We start from the raw sequence: 14593 nt of genomic DNA on the forward strand, positions 1-14593 counted from the left end.
TCACTGGATCTACAGCACATCGTGCAGTTTCCCCATCTCTGCCAGTATGGCCTTTCAGGGTCCCGGTACGAATACTGATGCTACTGGCTGGGGTGTACTGGAATGTTATGAAACATGGCACTGTTTAGGCACTAAAGACAACCTAATATCAGACCTGTCTTGCATTTATTTTTCCCCTCTTTCATGAAGAAACAGAACAGCTCTTTCTACCTGTGGTACTTTTAAGAAAGTAAAGAATCTCTCGTGTTCTGGTCCCAGGTAGCGGCTCCCTGAAAACACTGTTCGGCACAACGTCAACCTGGGGGCAGACGTTCGATTCAGGACAGGGTCAGCAGAAGCCTGCGGCCCATGCCTGGCGAGACAGTGAATTCAAATTAGGAGTAATTTAAAAAAATACTGCTGCAGTTAAATAGCTTCCAATATGCTGCTGTACTGTTCTAATACTTGTGGACAGGACTGACAGATTGTGTCAGTCTCCACCTCGCTGATTTTTATATTTAAGTTTTATTTCAGAAAACAATTCAGTTTATTACCTGGGGGACCTGGATGTCCGAGCGAGCGAGCGAAGTTAGATCGTCAACAGATGCACTTCTAACATCCTTGGAGAAAAGATTAAAAGCTTAAAAGGTACACAGGGCATTCAATATTGTTGTTTTTTCAGAACCACTGAAGTAGAGAGAATAACCTCTCCAGCTGACACCGAAGGTAAGACACAGCAGTGCAGGTCGCTGTGCAGAGGAAGTCTCCTCAGCTGTCTGTGGCTGTTAAACCCCAGGGCAATGGAAAACGAGACAGCAAAATAACACTCAGAGAGACAGACTCAATGAGATCAATCCCTGACAAAGGATTTAATAATTTAAGTGACCGATAACAAACATAGAAACTGTTCTTCTCTGCCAGTGAACAACAGCCCCAAACCTGCCCCATGCCCAGTCTGGGGCACTGTAAGCTGGGTCTCTGCCCTAAAGCCAGTGTGGTGGATAAGGCCTTTGTAAATGGCATGGAGTAAGGATGTCTGGGTCTACTTCTACTTTCACACCATTCTCGAAGCACTGGGAGAACCCTAAAAAATATTTGGTGGGCAAAAAAATTGCAGAATATCTTTCCGTTTCGTTGCTCAGCTCGTCTGCGTTCTGTGACATTTTAAAATGTTCCAACAACACGGACGCCTGTGCACCCTGAAGCCTGCCTGCGGGCTCTGTGCAGTCCGCGTGCACCAGGCCCCAGCCAGCCCGGGGACACGCCGGACTCCTGCCTCACCCCTGCTGCCCCGGGGGCTGCGGCTACACCAGGCTGCCGGGCCAGGACACCACGGTCAGTGCCACCTTGTTCCTCTGCTCCTTCAGCATGGGCACCAGCGCCGAGTGGCTCATCCCTGCTGTGGACAGCCCGTTCACAGCGACGATCATGTCTCCACACCTGCCCGCCATCACGTTAAATAAAACACACGTGCACAGAGAACAGAGAAAGAAAGAGTTGTCAGTCTTAGACATGTGCAAAATTGGCACCACCAGTAAAGACGCTGGCAATGTTTCATATCTTGGAGTTTCTATCACTTGAGCTCCACTGGCATTGCCTTGATAGAAACCAGAGATGTAGTTCTCCTGGTTTACAGGTATACTGCTTGTATGCTTTTAAATACGTGGAAAGACAAACTGGCCGAAGGCTGGATCAGAAGCAAACCAAACAACTGCACTTCCACAAGCTAAGGAAAGAGGAACTTCTGATTGCGCGTCTGGCTGTTCGGAAAGACCAGTGCTCGAGGGTTGTGGCTACACCAGGGTGCCAGGCCAAGACACCACAGTCGGTGCACACATAAGTGCCCACCCCAACAAAAGATAAGGTCTGCATGTTTGAACCATCCCTTATAAACATGTATTTGTAAAAATAAAGATGCTTTCAAAGAAGATCACAGTGAAAGCATGGGGACACTTAACTAGTCACGGTGAATCCATGACCGAGCTAACAGCAGAAAGCACTGTGAAAGCCTAGCAGATCTGCAGCAAATGCACAGCGAAATCGTGGTCATAAAGAGTGAGAGCCACCATGCAGATACAGCAGTGCAATCGTTTTAGAAGGGAAGAGGCTTACTTGAGGCGGCCGTCATAATAAGCAGGTGTGCCCAGCACGATGGTTTTGATGAAGAAAGGCTGGTTGGTGTGGTTCTCCTCGTACCCTCCCACAATGCTGAAGCCCCAACTGCCCAGGCTGCTCCTCCTCAACACGATCTCATGGCAGCTGTGCAGGTAACTGCGATGCAGAGCCAGAGAAACATCCACCATTAACAGGAGGCACATTCTCTGCTGTCCAGGCCCCCAGTGCCTGGAGTGGGAATTCAAGCCTTTTGCACATGTGGTTGTGTCATGTCATGCACAATGCAGGAAACCAGGATATTCCAGACATATTGTCTGCCTGCTCCATTCTGTGCTTGGTTGCCATTGTGTTGCCATTATATCTGTGATGCTTAAACTATTGGTCAATAATGATCAATCATTGCTGCAGGCCAGCATGTATGCAACATGGACCTAGAGAATGTGCCGTGTTTGTTTAAATCCTTTATGGGTCGTACCAATCCATATGGCACATCCCATCAACTGGAGACAAAATGAATAATTCCACCCAGAGTGCTCACATCGTCTTTTCCCAAGAGCATCTGCATCAGGCCCTGCTGACATACAAGGACCATACTGGTACACTGCTGTGTCTGTGTCTAATCCACTTTGGGGTTTGTGTTATGTGGTACATATGCATCCCGTCTGTGCCAACAACGCTGCAGAACACACAGCTGGAGCCCTGGGGACGCACCTGGGCAGGCCGAGCCACATGACCCAGGACGGGGACCAGCTGGCATCGTAGTCGTTGTCATGGGCGGCAGGCAGCGTCTCCTCGGCGGCTTGGCCCTGCTCCTCGATGGTCTGCACCTCCAGCGCCCTCAGCAGGACCGAGGAGGAGGCAGCGCTGGCCTTCAGCGTGGCCACGGCCTCGCTGTGACTCAGACTGGTCAGGTCCATGCCATTGATGCTCAGCAGCACGTCCCCTGAAAACACAGAGCACCGTCAGGCACACAGCCTGCAACTGGAGGACAGCAACCCATGAGGAGTCAGACTGGCGGCTAACAATAAAGAGAATTTCTGCGGCACCTCACGCATAGAATGCATTCACAGCGCTTTAATCAAGAAAAAAGAAAAGCTTAACCACAAAGCACAGGCTTACTTAAAACAAATACAAAGAAATGTATTTTGCCTTAAGGGTTGTATTTTGCCTTAAATTTAAAACAAAAGCAAAAAAGAACACAGAACTAAAGATATATTATACAAAGGATATCAGTGAAGTATTGGAAAGTACTTTAAAGGCGCAGTGTTATCGAGTTCAACCACAGCTTGGCTGCCAGTCATCTGCCATGAGTGATCTGGGGTGCTGGCCTGTGTACTGCAGTCACGCCAGCCTTAAGAGAGCAGCATCTGCTTGAGCAGACCCCTGGCTGGGCACTGCATGCCCGCTGACAGTTACCGCCATCCCCTCTGACACCAAACTGCCAGTCAGCAGGCGCGGGCAGCGAGGGAAGGAGAAGTGACCGCCTGACACAAACGCTGTGTGACAGCGACACTATGAGCCACACCGCCGGTGACTGCGACGCTAAACTCCCACACCGACACACACAGCAGGAGGGGTAGAGGGATCACTGCAGCGTGGCACTGTGCTCACAAAACCACTCTCCTCTGCTGCAAACCGAGAAGTGAAAATGGACAGGAACTCACTTTGCTCTTCATCCTGTCTCTCTTGCCAAAATTAGACAAGTTCCTACCTTATATTTACGATCCATGGTCCTGGGTTTGTTTGCAAACTGTGTCTGCCTGTGTGAGGCCTGCTTGATCTCCAATGTGTTAGTCTGGGTTGCTGCTGGCTGCTATATTTTACATGCAGGTTAAGGTTTATTAGCTACGATAAACTGCCCCTTTCTTGGGGAGTCTCAAAGGGACTTCATACTCAGAAGGGGGTTGTCCCAGGACTGGGAACTATAATCAGCTGAGCCTGATGGGTGAAATGACCCCCTCTCCTCTGTGGCCTTTCTGAGTTTACATTTCCTGGAGAATTAACATCAGGTAAACAGAACATCTCCAAAGATTTCTCTATATATGTTTAGCAAGCTTTATGCAAGCCCTCGAATTTTAACATTTAAATTGAAATCATCTGTCGAGCTGGCAAACTCCAAGTTAAAAGACAATATATCAGCAATTTAAATCCACCAAAGTCCACCAAGGAAAGCACAGTGACAGCTTGTCCACTCCCGCCCTCAGTAGAGAAGCAGTACTGTATATCTGCTCAACCAATCAAGTTTGCTTTAAGCCTGACAGTCAAAGTGACTCTTGGTGAATTTTAAATTTCAAGGACAACTTTCCAGCGTAAGCAGGAAGCTCAACTCTAACGGTACATACAGCAGGCAGAGCTGTGTGCCAGTGTCCACCATGAACAGACCCCTGGTGCCAATGTCCACAGCGGGAGAACCCTGGTGCCAGTGTATATAACAGGCAGAACCATGATGCCAGTGTTCACAGAAGGCAGAACTGTGCCAGTGTCCACAGTGAGCAGAACCCTTGTGCCAGCATACACAGCGGGCAGAACCCTGGTGCCAGTGTCCACAGTGAGTAGAACCCTGGTGTCAGTGTCCACAGCGGGCAGAACCGTAGTTCTAGTGTGTCCAACAGGCAGAACTGTGTGCCAATGTGTATAACAGACAGAACCAGGGTGCCAGTGTGCACAGCGGGCAGAAGTGTGGTGTGTATGTCAGGTGAGCAGCAGGGGAGGGGTTAAAAACACTGCTGTTGAAGAGAGCTGTGCGGCACTACTGCTGCAACGCACTGACACGCTACATGCTCTCCCGGGAGCTTGAGGCAGCTCAGGCTCTTACCTCGCTTGATCCTGCCATCTCTGGCCAGGCAGCCATGTGGCTGCACACTGGTGACGAAGATAGGCAGCTCCCCACTCTTGCTCCCCCGGCCGCCAGCTACAGTCATCCCCAGAGACTCATGGGGCTCCTTCTTCACACTGATCTGCTTCTCCTGGCAGGTCACACACTGAGACAGGTCCTGCGGGGAGACACCACCAGAATGCATCATGCTTTTTAAAGAAAACACCCGGAAATAAATGCACGTTAAAAACGCGTTGAGCCCCAGCCTTGTATATATATATGATTTACATGCGTGTACGCATGTGCATGGTTACGTTGCAAAATACACAAATCTACTTTTTCTTCCAAATACAACTGAACTTGCCTTGTTTCCAACCCGACATATCTTCACCAAAAATAAATGGAAGAATGAAAAGCTCTTTTGATATGGATATGGATTACTCCCACTGCATGTCACCTTTGTCTGGGAGATAAAGACATACTGTGTTCCTGCTCGGGCCCAGAAAAAGACATGCAGCCCACGGACACTTCATAAATCCAAATCAATCGCAAAAAAGTATCAGCGAAACTTAATCCTGCTTCAGGCTCACTTCACTGTTGGATTTGTTTGTTTATCTTTTCACAAATCCCAGGCCTCCTCCCAACAAAACGGAGGGCTAATTTTACATTCCTGGAAACCACTGTGGTTGCCAGCACTGCTCTGTATCAGAGTGACTGATTAAATATTGATGAACAGCTCAGAGCATAACACAAGTGAATGGAGAAGGTAGCCTGGCAAGCACTCAGGTTGAGAGATTTCGGCTGGCACGCTGAGAGTTCAGACTGAGTAAATCAGACGTATTTCATGGTCTTTTCTGGCCGTCACAGTAGACATAAGGCACCTATGGCAAAAAGGGCATCATGCAGCCTGAGGTCAGAGAGTGAAGACAGGGGGGTCCTATGGCGTACCACCAAAGCAGCTGGCCAGAGATGAGGATGCAGCCGTAGAGCAAGGCTAGATACTGTAGAGGCAGGTATTCTTTCCTCTTCAGCATTTCACTTTACAGCTGCCTTATCATCCTGTAGCCTGACCTTAGATTTCCAAAGTTAAGTCAGTACTAGGATGGATGACCTCTAAGGAAAGGCAAGATGGTGGTGTTGGTGTTGGACCAGTAGGTGGCGACATTTCTTCTTCCTTCCTTCTTGACTAGAAAGGTGACCTGGGACCCCCATGCTGTACGAGGTGCCATCCCTCAGATTTGAAAGTAAACTGGGGTCCTGGCGGTTTTTGTTATAAGGGATCCCCCGACACTGTTCATGAGAGTTGAGGTGCTACCCCTGTTTTGCAGGGGGGGGCTGCATGTCACCCGTTTGAGGGTGGCGTGCACACGGGGTGTGAAGTAGGTCCCCTCCAACATGCAAGGCGCTTTGGAATGAAATGTGCTAGAAAAATTACAGTAATTCTGCAAGACAGGTCTGATGTTCTCAATTACATCCCCACTTCAGTCTAATCTCATTGCCCTTTAGGGGTCCGCAGCTGAAGTGGGGATGTGGGACCCGTGCGTGAGAAGCAGGACGCTCTCACTGTGTTGGAGAGGGCTCTCTGAACAGTCTCGAGGGTGCCTGGGCGGGGGCTCACCCGGTGCGTGGCGTGTGAGCTGGGCCGCCCGAGGTGCTGCATGGCGGTGGAGACCGGGGGGTGGAGGGGGTGCGGAAGGGCGATGGTGTGGCACCCTGCCTCACGGACGGCGTTGGCGTTGGCACTGGGCAGGGGGGGCAGCGGCTTGCTGGGTCGGCAGATCACCAGGTGGACTCGCTCCCCGCTGGCCTGTCAGTCCAACACAGGGAGACAGGGAGAGAGGAAGGGTGGAGACAAAAGGTCATTTCAGTCCATGACTCTTTCACTGTACAGCAATTACAGCTCCTACCATCCACTGTGTACACAGTCTGTTTTGTTCAGCTAATCTCTACAATTCATCTTCAATCAATCCAGTGCAGGATAATTCTACTACTGAACACTGACAGCTGCTACCCTTTCAGATCCATTAGGTATCTTACTGTAATCACAAAACTTCAGAACATACCCATAGCCAGAGCCCAGGAAAATAAAATGAGCATTCTCTCCTACAGGATTCTCCCAGTTTTCTCAAACATTTTCTGCAAGCGTGGCAAAAATAATAGCCTTCTATATTAATTTGTTCCTGCAGGACTCATTAAGTCAGTGCACCTCTTTGTTACTGCTTAGGTGTGTTCTCGGTGCTGTTTTATCCTTTGCTTTACCTTATCCTTGTTGATATGCCCAGTCTCTGTATATACAGTACCAGATGTGGATTTTTACACTGTCTTGCATACAGGTGTAAACCACACCAAGTATACCAGTTCCTCGGTATCCACAGTACTGTTTAGAGGGTCTCTGTGAACTTTGTACATACGTTTTCTACAGACGCTGCAGTGTTTTATAAAACAGTCCTACAGAATTGGTTTGAACTGGATTCGAAGAATGCTGGAGACACAAGGGCTACTATCTAATTCTATACTGTGTTCTATAGGAACGCGGGCCACGAAACTAAGCTACCAATCGTGCTAAAAGAAGTTATCCTTGGCAAACAGGGAAGAGGAAGATGTGCGTGATTTCAGCGCAGGAAAGCGTGATAGAGAACAGAAAAATATTTAAGGACTGTTCTAATTTAATCACTTTGAGAAAAATACACCGAGCACCTCTGCGTGCGTCGCTCCCATGTGCATGAAAAGAAAAACTTCTTTCAGCTTCGGAGCTTCGGACTCCTGACTGTCTTTCAAGAGGAGGAAGGAAAGGCTCTCCAATGGTACACTCCCCGTACGGGCTGCGGTACCTGGATGATCTGAGCCGCGAGCTCGGGGGTGCCGTGCCGCAGGTCGTGCCCGTTGATGCCCAGCACGCGGTCGTTGCTGCAGAGGCGCCCGTCCTGCGCGGCCAGCCCCCCCTCCAGCAGGTCCAGCACGAAGACGCCGGGCTCGTCGGTGCGCCGCACCAGCTTGATGCCCAGCTGCTCGCCGGAGTCGCGCTTGTGCAGGGTGACGTGCAGGCCGTCGTCGCGCGGAGAGGCGCCGCCGCCCTCGGGGCCGGGCGCGGCCGGCCGGCCGGAGAAGCGCCGCTCCCGGAGCACGGTCAGCTGCAGCGCGGGGCAGGGCTGGGACAGGGTGGCGCGGGCGAAGTTGTGGGGCACGTTGCTGAGGTCGACACCGTTCACCTGGGGGAGCAGAACCGACGGCGGCCTGTCAGCCCAGGGCGGGACGTGTGTGCGGGCCCTCCTCAGAACCCTTCACAGGATTATTCACGTCAAACCAGTCCAGGCCCAGGATCGGGCCCTTGGCTGGCTGGCCAAGAGGGGTGAATAACTGCAGGGCTGTGGACTCGCAGACGTTTCATTACCAAAACTCCTGACTGTCGATGGACCAGGCCGGAGTCAAACAACTGACTTTCTCTGATGCTGTAGCAGTCCAGACATCTTTGTGCCTTTTTACATCCCACCTCACACAATCACTTGGCAATCAGGCCTGAACATTATTTGCCATTTTCGTGTTGCCTGTTTTATATAGCTGAGTTTATGAAACGACTGCCATCAGTAAACACAGCAATATAGAAAATTAACAGCCAACAAATGAGCCCCAGAACACGAGCTCGATCCCGGGGTAGTGGGGGGGTGAGGGGGGGAGCACCTGGAGGATCTGGTCTCCCGCCAGCAGACGGCCGTCCCTGGCGATGATGCCATCGCGGTACACCTCCTGGATCACGAGGTTGATGAGCGGCGTCTCATTGCCGCCGACGACGCTGATGCCCAGCTCCATGTAGGGGTTGCAGCGCTGGATGTCAATGGTGGTAATCTCCCCCTCCGGCAGGCCAGGGACCTTCGGGCAGCCTGGGAGGGGTTCAGGAAGGCCAACACGGTCACACTGGGGCCACAGGGGCCAGCACAGCAGGTGGGGTGCGGACCGCAGCTCACGGACACACTGCTTCAAGACAGACAGTGCTAAACCGCGGCTTGACCACGGACACTCCGTCTGAAAATACCCTTCTGTTTTTTAAGTCACCCGTCGCTCCAGTGGAAAAAACAAAACTGCCTGGCCTGAACTTCGGCCTCTGTGGCCAGAGCTTGGCTTCGTTTGAATGCATTCCACAGGCATGGCCTGCGCTGAACCAGCTAAAGGGAGCTGTCCGTGTCTCGACAAGCTCACAGTCACACACTCACACACTCACACACTCACACACTCACACACTCACACACTCACACACTCACACACTCACTCCACGGGCTGACTAACTCACACAGCGGGGGAGGAGGAAGGACAGCCTCCGACAGGCCCGTGCAGCTGGAGCTGGCAGGACAGGAAGAGGAAGAGGAAGAGGCAGAGGAAAAGGGAGCGCTACCTTCCTCGGCAGGGGGTTGTGGTACATCCTCGGGAATATCCCAGCCGGAGGAATTGGTGCTGCTGGTTCTGTGCAGGTGGATACAGGGGTTACTCAGGGGTCTCTTGGCACGGGCTGGATTGCAGTCCAAGCTGTGCACACCTGCGGAGCAAACACAGATCCCATTCTGACGTGTCACCCGGGGAACAGACAGGGCCGCTACACCAAGAGCTCCCAGATCTCCCAGTCGATCTTCTCAAAAACTTCAGGCCTGTGACTCGGGTTTGTTCTATTCATTTAGTGGAGAGAGTCACAGAAACAAATGGACAGGGGTAACAGTTGTTGGGACACAGCACAGGGTTCAATCGTTTCTTAGTCATCTGTTATTGTTCATGGGCTTAACTGGTTATTTTAACAACAGCTGAAAACAAACGTTCGAAACAATAGAAAACAAAATAAACTTACTGAACCTAAAATACACCCAGACCAAACAGAAATGTTTTAAGGACACAATGCTTCTAAGTTTCAAAACAATATATATTGGAAACTAATCCTGTGAAGAAACAGGAAATAACATAGACGATGAATGCTCTTTAATTTGATTACTTCATACTTTCATAAAAGCTACATATGGTGCTAAAGTAATGTTAATGATCCTTTATAAAGATTTTTCCAGAAGACATAAGAGATGCATTAGTATTTATAATGATCACAAACCTATCAAGGTCCTACATTTAGTGTACAGGAGATGCAGGCAAAACCCAAACCTTCGGACAGGCTACACGCTTTGCATTGATGTCATGCATTGTGATGAATACATATGTAGCTTTTCTTTGATTTCCGATGACCAAACCTCCACAATATGCTGGAAATGAGTGTGAGCATTGTGGCGGACGCAATGGAGTTGGTGGCTACACACATTAACATACAGCACGAACAATATTTCACACTGTGGTGATCTACAGAGGGGAAGCACTGACTTAGAAGACACTTGGCTCATGTTTAATACCAAGAAACAAAAGCGAAGGCAGAGAAGCATATTATATAACAGTGAGCACAAAAAATTAAAATATCTAATAAATGTGCCCACTTTAACGGTACAAGATTATGAATTAATGCATTTCACATAATAACAATACAACAGGCTCCCACACAGGCCAGCACACAAGGGGGTATATGAATGAAGACCACAGTCAGCATAAACCGGACTATACTGTACCAGCTGTATTGGGCACTGGAGAATAAAAGCCATTCAAAAAACTGTTAAAACAACTGAAGAGTTATGGGAACTATGGGAAATTACAATGTGTGTTGTTTATAGGCTGCTGAAGTGTAAGCAACAAAATAGTTATTGGACAACAGCGTATTATGTGCAAAAGCTTGTCATCATTAAATCATTATTAAAGCTGCATGCCTACTGTACTGTCATGTGAATGGAGGGATTGTAGGGAGAGATACTGGAACACTGGACAGGGGAACAGTTAGATGATGGCTTCTAATAATGTGTCCAGGCACAGAGAGAAGGGGACTCCGAGACCTTACTGAGGAACTGCATTGACACAGTTAAGAGAACTCACCCACACACATCACCTAAATCCCAGCTAGCTACTCCCTTTGGCGATGAACACACCAGGAGATTAATCTCTGTTCATCAGGATTAGAATCACAACAAAGAGCTGAGCACAGAGAGTTAACAGCACAATGGGAAACTTAAAGCTTTGGGGGAAAATGGAAGAGAAGAACACATACTATATACCAACAAAGGACTGTGATCTATGAATCTAGTTTCTTCCATGAAGAGTTATGCCAACGAAAAAGGTGTTATACAATTTGAAGTTCGATGTTATAAATATTATCAGCCCTCCTACTGAAGACACATGGGTGCTAGAACTGGTTTATCAACATGTGGGTAGGTTAGAGTACGACACTTCTTCCCTACAGTTTAAACGCACACAAGTTATTAAGACCGCACTGTGTGTGTACCTTTTCATTTTCTCATGGTAATTATTTTAGCTGGCTGACACTTTTATTATCCAGCGATCTATATCTACATGTGCATAGTTGGGGATTCTACTGTATTCTAGTCAGGCTGTGACTCACATGGGGTTTGAACCCACAACCTTCCAGTTTTGAGTCCAGAGCCCCAACCGATGCAGTAATTTAGTGGATCTTTCTACACATGGATTCCAGACTTCAATTGTGCTTAAAAAGGCATCAGATATATGAAAGTGTGTTGATAGAGGTACTAGGACACTGTGTATCCCACTCATTTCAACAAGAGAGTTCAGGAACTGTCTGGAATGGTGTGAGTAAGACCTTCTCTTCTCTTGCCCTCACTTTTCCCGAATCTCTCTCTTGGTCTGCCATCTGCATGGCAAGTGGTCTCATTCGCTTACACCCGCTGGCAAGTCTGAGCGGAACATCAAGCAAAGGGAGAATTAATGGATGGACGTTCCTTCAGACTTCAGCTCAGCCTTGGGACTGTCAACAGAGGTAGAGAACGAGAGAAAGACAGACAGGATGGTGCCTTTTCTGTAGCCATGAGCCATGGTGCACACAGACTATACAAGATGCTCAAGAGAAGCGTATCATGGCTTCCAAATTCTGCCAACTTCTAGGGGAAAATGCAGGCTGACAGGCAGACCCATACTCACTGTCTTCCTCCGTGCTCTCTTCAAAAGCGGGGTTGTCCAGGCCGTGTTCGTCTGTCCACATGGGCACCGCGGCACAGGCGGTGCTGCCCCCTGGTGGGGAATCCCCGGCGCTCCCCAGCTCGGGCGACTGTGCGCTGTCCGGAGGCTCCATCCCCATGGCTCTGCCCTCCCCGCCGCTGTCAGGTGCTGGCAGCCTCTCCGAGCGCCTCCTCTCCAGGCCTGCCCGGTGATTTAGAGCTCCTGGACACCTGGGACATGGGACACACTTGCTGACTTTACCACACTGCCCCACAGGGTAGGAATGAGGACTGCAGTGCATAACGCATTCCCACAACCCTTCCAGCAAATCCAGTCTAACCCTACGGTGCTTTGATAAGACTATGCAAACCAACAGGGAGTCAATCATCTTCCAGCAGCATGCTACGAAAGCTACACTTGTGCCAGGCGTTAGATCACCAGAGACTAAACATCATTCTCACAAAAATCAAAATTCCTCACTAGCGGCAGTTTTTAACAGCAGGTGACCTGTAAGCATTCCCAGATCCCACAGTGCAGATTGTGTTCTGAAGCAGACTGATGCTGTTGCTCATCACCTCAGATGACACGAGGCGGAATGAAACCAGACCAGAGGACAGCGGTCCCCGCAGATCAAGGGCATCTGACAGCACAGTGCGATAACCTTCTTGCTGAAGTTAATACACGCAGACACGAAAGGGAATTTACAGAACTTTTTGCTCCAGAGCCAAATCTGTCACCCATTTTTTTGAACGCCGCTGTGAACTTACCTGACCATGACACGTCCTGGACAAGAGCGTTACAATACTGTAGCCTGATCTCATCAGATCTCAGCAGCTTAGCAATGATGGGCCTGGTCGCTACTGGGAGGTGTCTAGGGAAATGTGTGGCTGCTGGACTTTTCCTCCTGGATCAGTCGTTCCTCCTGAGAAGCCTCAGTAGGGTGAGGGGGGGACACGGTGCTGTAGGAGTTCATGCCCTTAGGATGAGATGTCATCCTGAGATCCTGACTATTTGGTCACTAAAGATCCTATAAAACTGTTCAGAAGAATGGGCTTTACCCTTGTGTCCTGGCTAAATTTGACTTCACTTGTACTCTACAATGTGGCCTCTGTAAAATTTTCCCTTTATTGAAAGTTTGAAAGCTTGAAGCCGATTCTAACTTCTCCAATGGTCTGGCTGTGCGGCTGGGGAGCTGGCACGGAACAGCCACTGTGTGCTACCCTTCGGTGCTGGATGACGTTGGTCCCGTCCTATTTGTAAGGCTCAATACAAATCCAAGGAACTAATAATTGGTATTGCGATGATCATGATGACGATAAAAGGAGATTTAACTGGATCTCCCGAAGAAGAATCCTGGTGAAACCCTCGGACCCCAAATCCATGTGCAACCAGAAGACGAGCACAACAGACTGAACAACTCCTCCCATCGGCAACCTCTCTTTTCACGTTCTTAAGTGTTCAGGTGAAAATCTAGCGGAGCAGAAAACGAATCCATTCTGCTGCTCGATTTTAGATGCGTGGCTTGGAAAACTAGGAGCGAGTGCATTTGCCATCCGAAACAGAGGGGCCTTGACAAGCGTCCTGTTATGGCTGAAAGAAAAGCGCATGGGGATAAACCAGATGCACAGGAAGCGGAGTGGAAGAGAGCAGCCAGCGGCAGCACTGCGTTTCTGCCCGCTGCCCTCATCACAGGGACAGCAGTGCTCTGGCGCTGGGAGCGCAGGGAGCTTGTGGGCAGGACAGCGAAGGATGCTGTGTCCTGACAAAGCTTTGCAACTGAGCGCCCGCTAAACTGGCCACAGACAAGACTCTTCTACACCGCACTTCACACAGACTAGAAGCCCCAGTGACCGTACCACCGCTTTCAAGATGGGGAATTGTTCACTGATCCCTGAAGCCAGCAGATGAAAGAGCAGAGGCGGCAGAGGACCTACCGAAGTTCCAGATAAAATCAGCTGGAGCTTCCCGGCAGATTCTGAGAGACAGAGAGGCCTGAGCGGCGACTCACCACAGAGTGGGGTTCCCTTTCGCAGTTTCACAAAAGAAATAATTGAAGAGGTTCCTGGAGTCGAAGTTTCCCGGCATAGTACAAGCAGAGAGTGGGAATCTGTGGGAATCTGTGGGCACCCCCCCCCCCCTCACATGATAGAGACAGACACCCCTGGTGGGGCCTAATCCCCACGGTGTGAGCGCATGTGACCAGGCCAGAGCAGTGAGCACCTCCTCCTCTCTCCCTCACGCTCCACAGAACCCTGCTTTACCCCTCTTCACACAGCAACGAGTATTCCTGTTACTTCGGCAGTCCCTTGGGGGGGCAGGCCCAGCACACAATGGTGTCCCATTTCCCTGCTGTTCACAGTAGTCTAGCGGGGAGTGTGAACATCACTGAAAGGTAAAGGTCTAAAAAAATCTAGTTTCTACACAAAACGTCATCAGATAAATGCTTTGACATGTCTAAAACTAGAATTCCAAGCAGAGGAATCTGTCTGGCCCATCTAACCCTTTTAGGAGTGAGTAGCGAGGCGTTAAAAAGGAGCATAACCAGACTTTCTGAAATAAGCTAAGGGTTCAGCTTCAAGAATATGGCTGGGTAGATTGTTACATGATCCCATAACACATTGTGAATAAACTTGTCTTCTGCTCTCT

General features: G+C 49.6%; 1 protein-coding gene across 1 annotated transcript in view; it reads right to left on the reverse strand.

Annotated features, from left to right (window-relative positions):
* Positions 1–827: 827 nt before the first annotated feature.
* The window catches only part of lnx2a (ligand of numb-protein X 2a), a 40395-nt gene continuing 26629 nt past the window's right edge, over positions 828–14593 (reverse strand). The window contains exons 4-12 of the mRNA XM_088921807.1: positions 11930–12177; positions 9297–9437; positions 8588–8787; positions 7741–8118; positions 6528–6716; positions 4910–5087; positions 2806–3037; positions 2092–2250; positions 828–1419 (exon numbers count right to left, since the gene is read on the reverse strand). Of these exons, the coding sequence (XP_088777933.1) occupies positions 1284–1419; positions 2092–2250; positions 2806–3037; positions 4910–5087; positions 6528–6716; positions 7741–8118; positions 8588–8787; positions 9297–9437; positions 11930–12177 (1861 nt within the window). The 3' untranslated portion in view covers positions 828–1283. The remainder of the gene's footprint in view (positions 1420–2091; positions 2251–2805; positions 3038–4909; positions 5088–6527; positions 6717–7740; positions 8119–8587; positions 8788–9296; positions 9438–11929; positions 12178–14593) is intronic.

Source organism: Atractosteus spatula, chromosome 7, assembly GCF_055471065.1.
Source record: "Atractosteus spatula isolate fAtrSpa1 chromosome 7, fAtrSpa1.hap1, whole genome shotgun sequence".
In the NCBI taxonomy this organism is placed as follows: Eukaryota; Metazoa; Chordata; class Actinopteri; order Semionotiformes; family Lepisosteidae; genus Atractosteus; species Atractosteus spatula.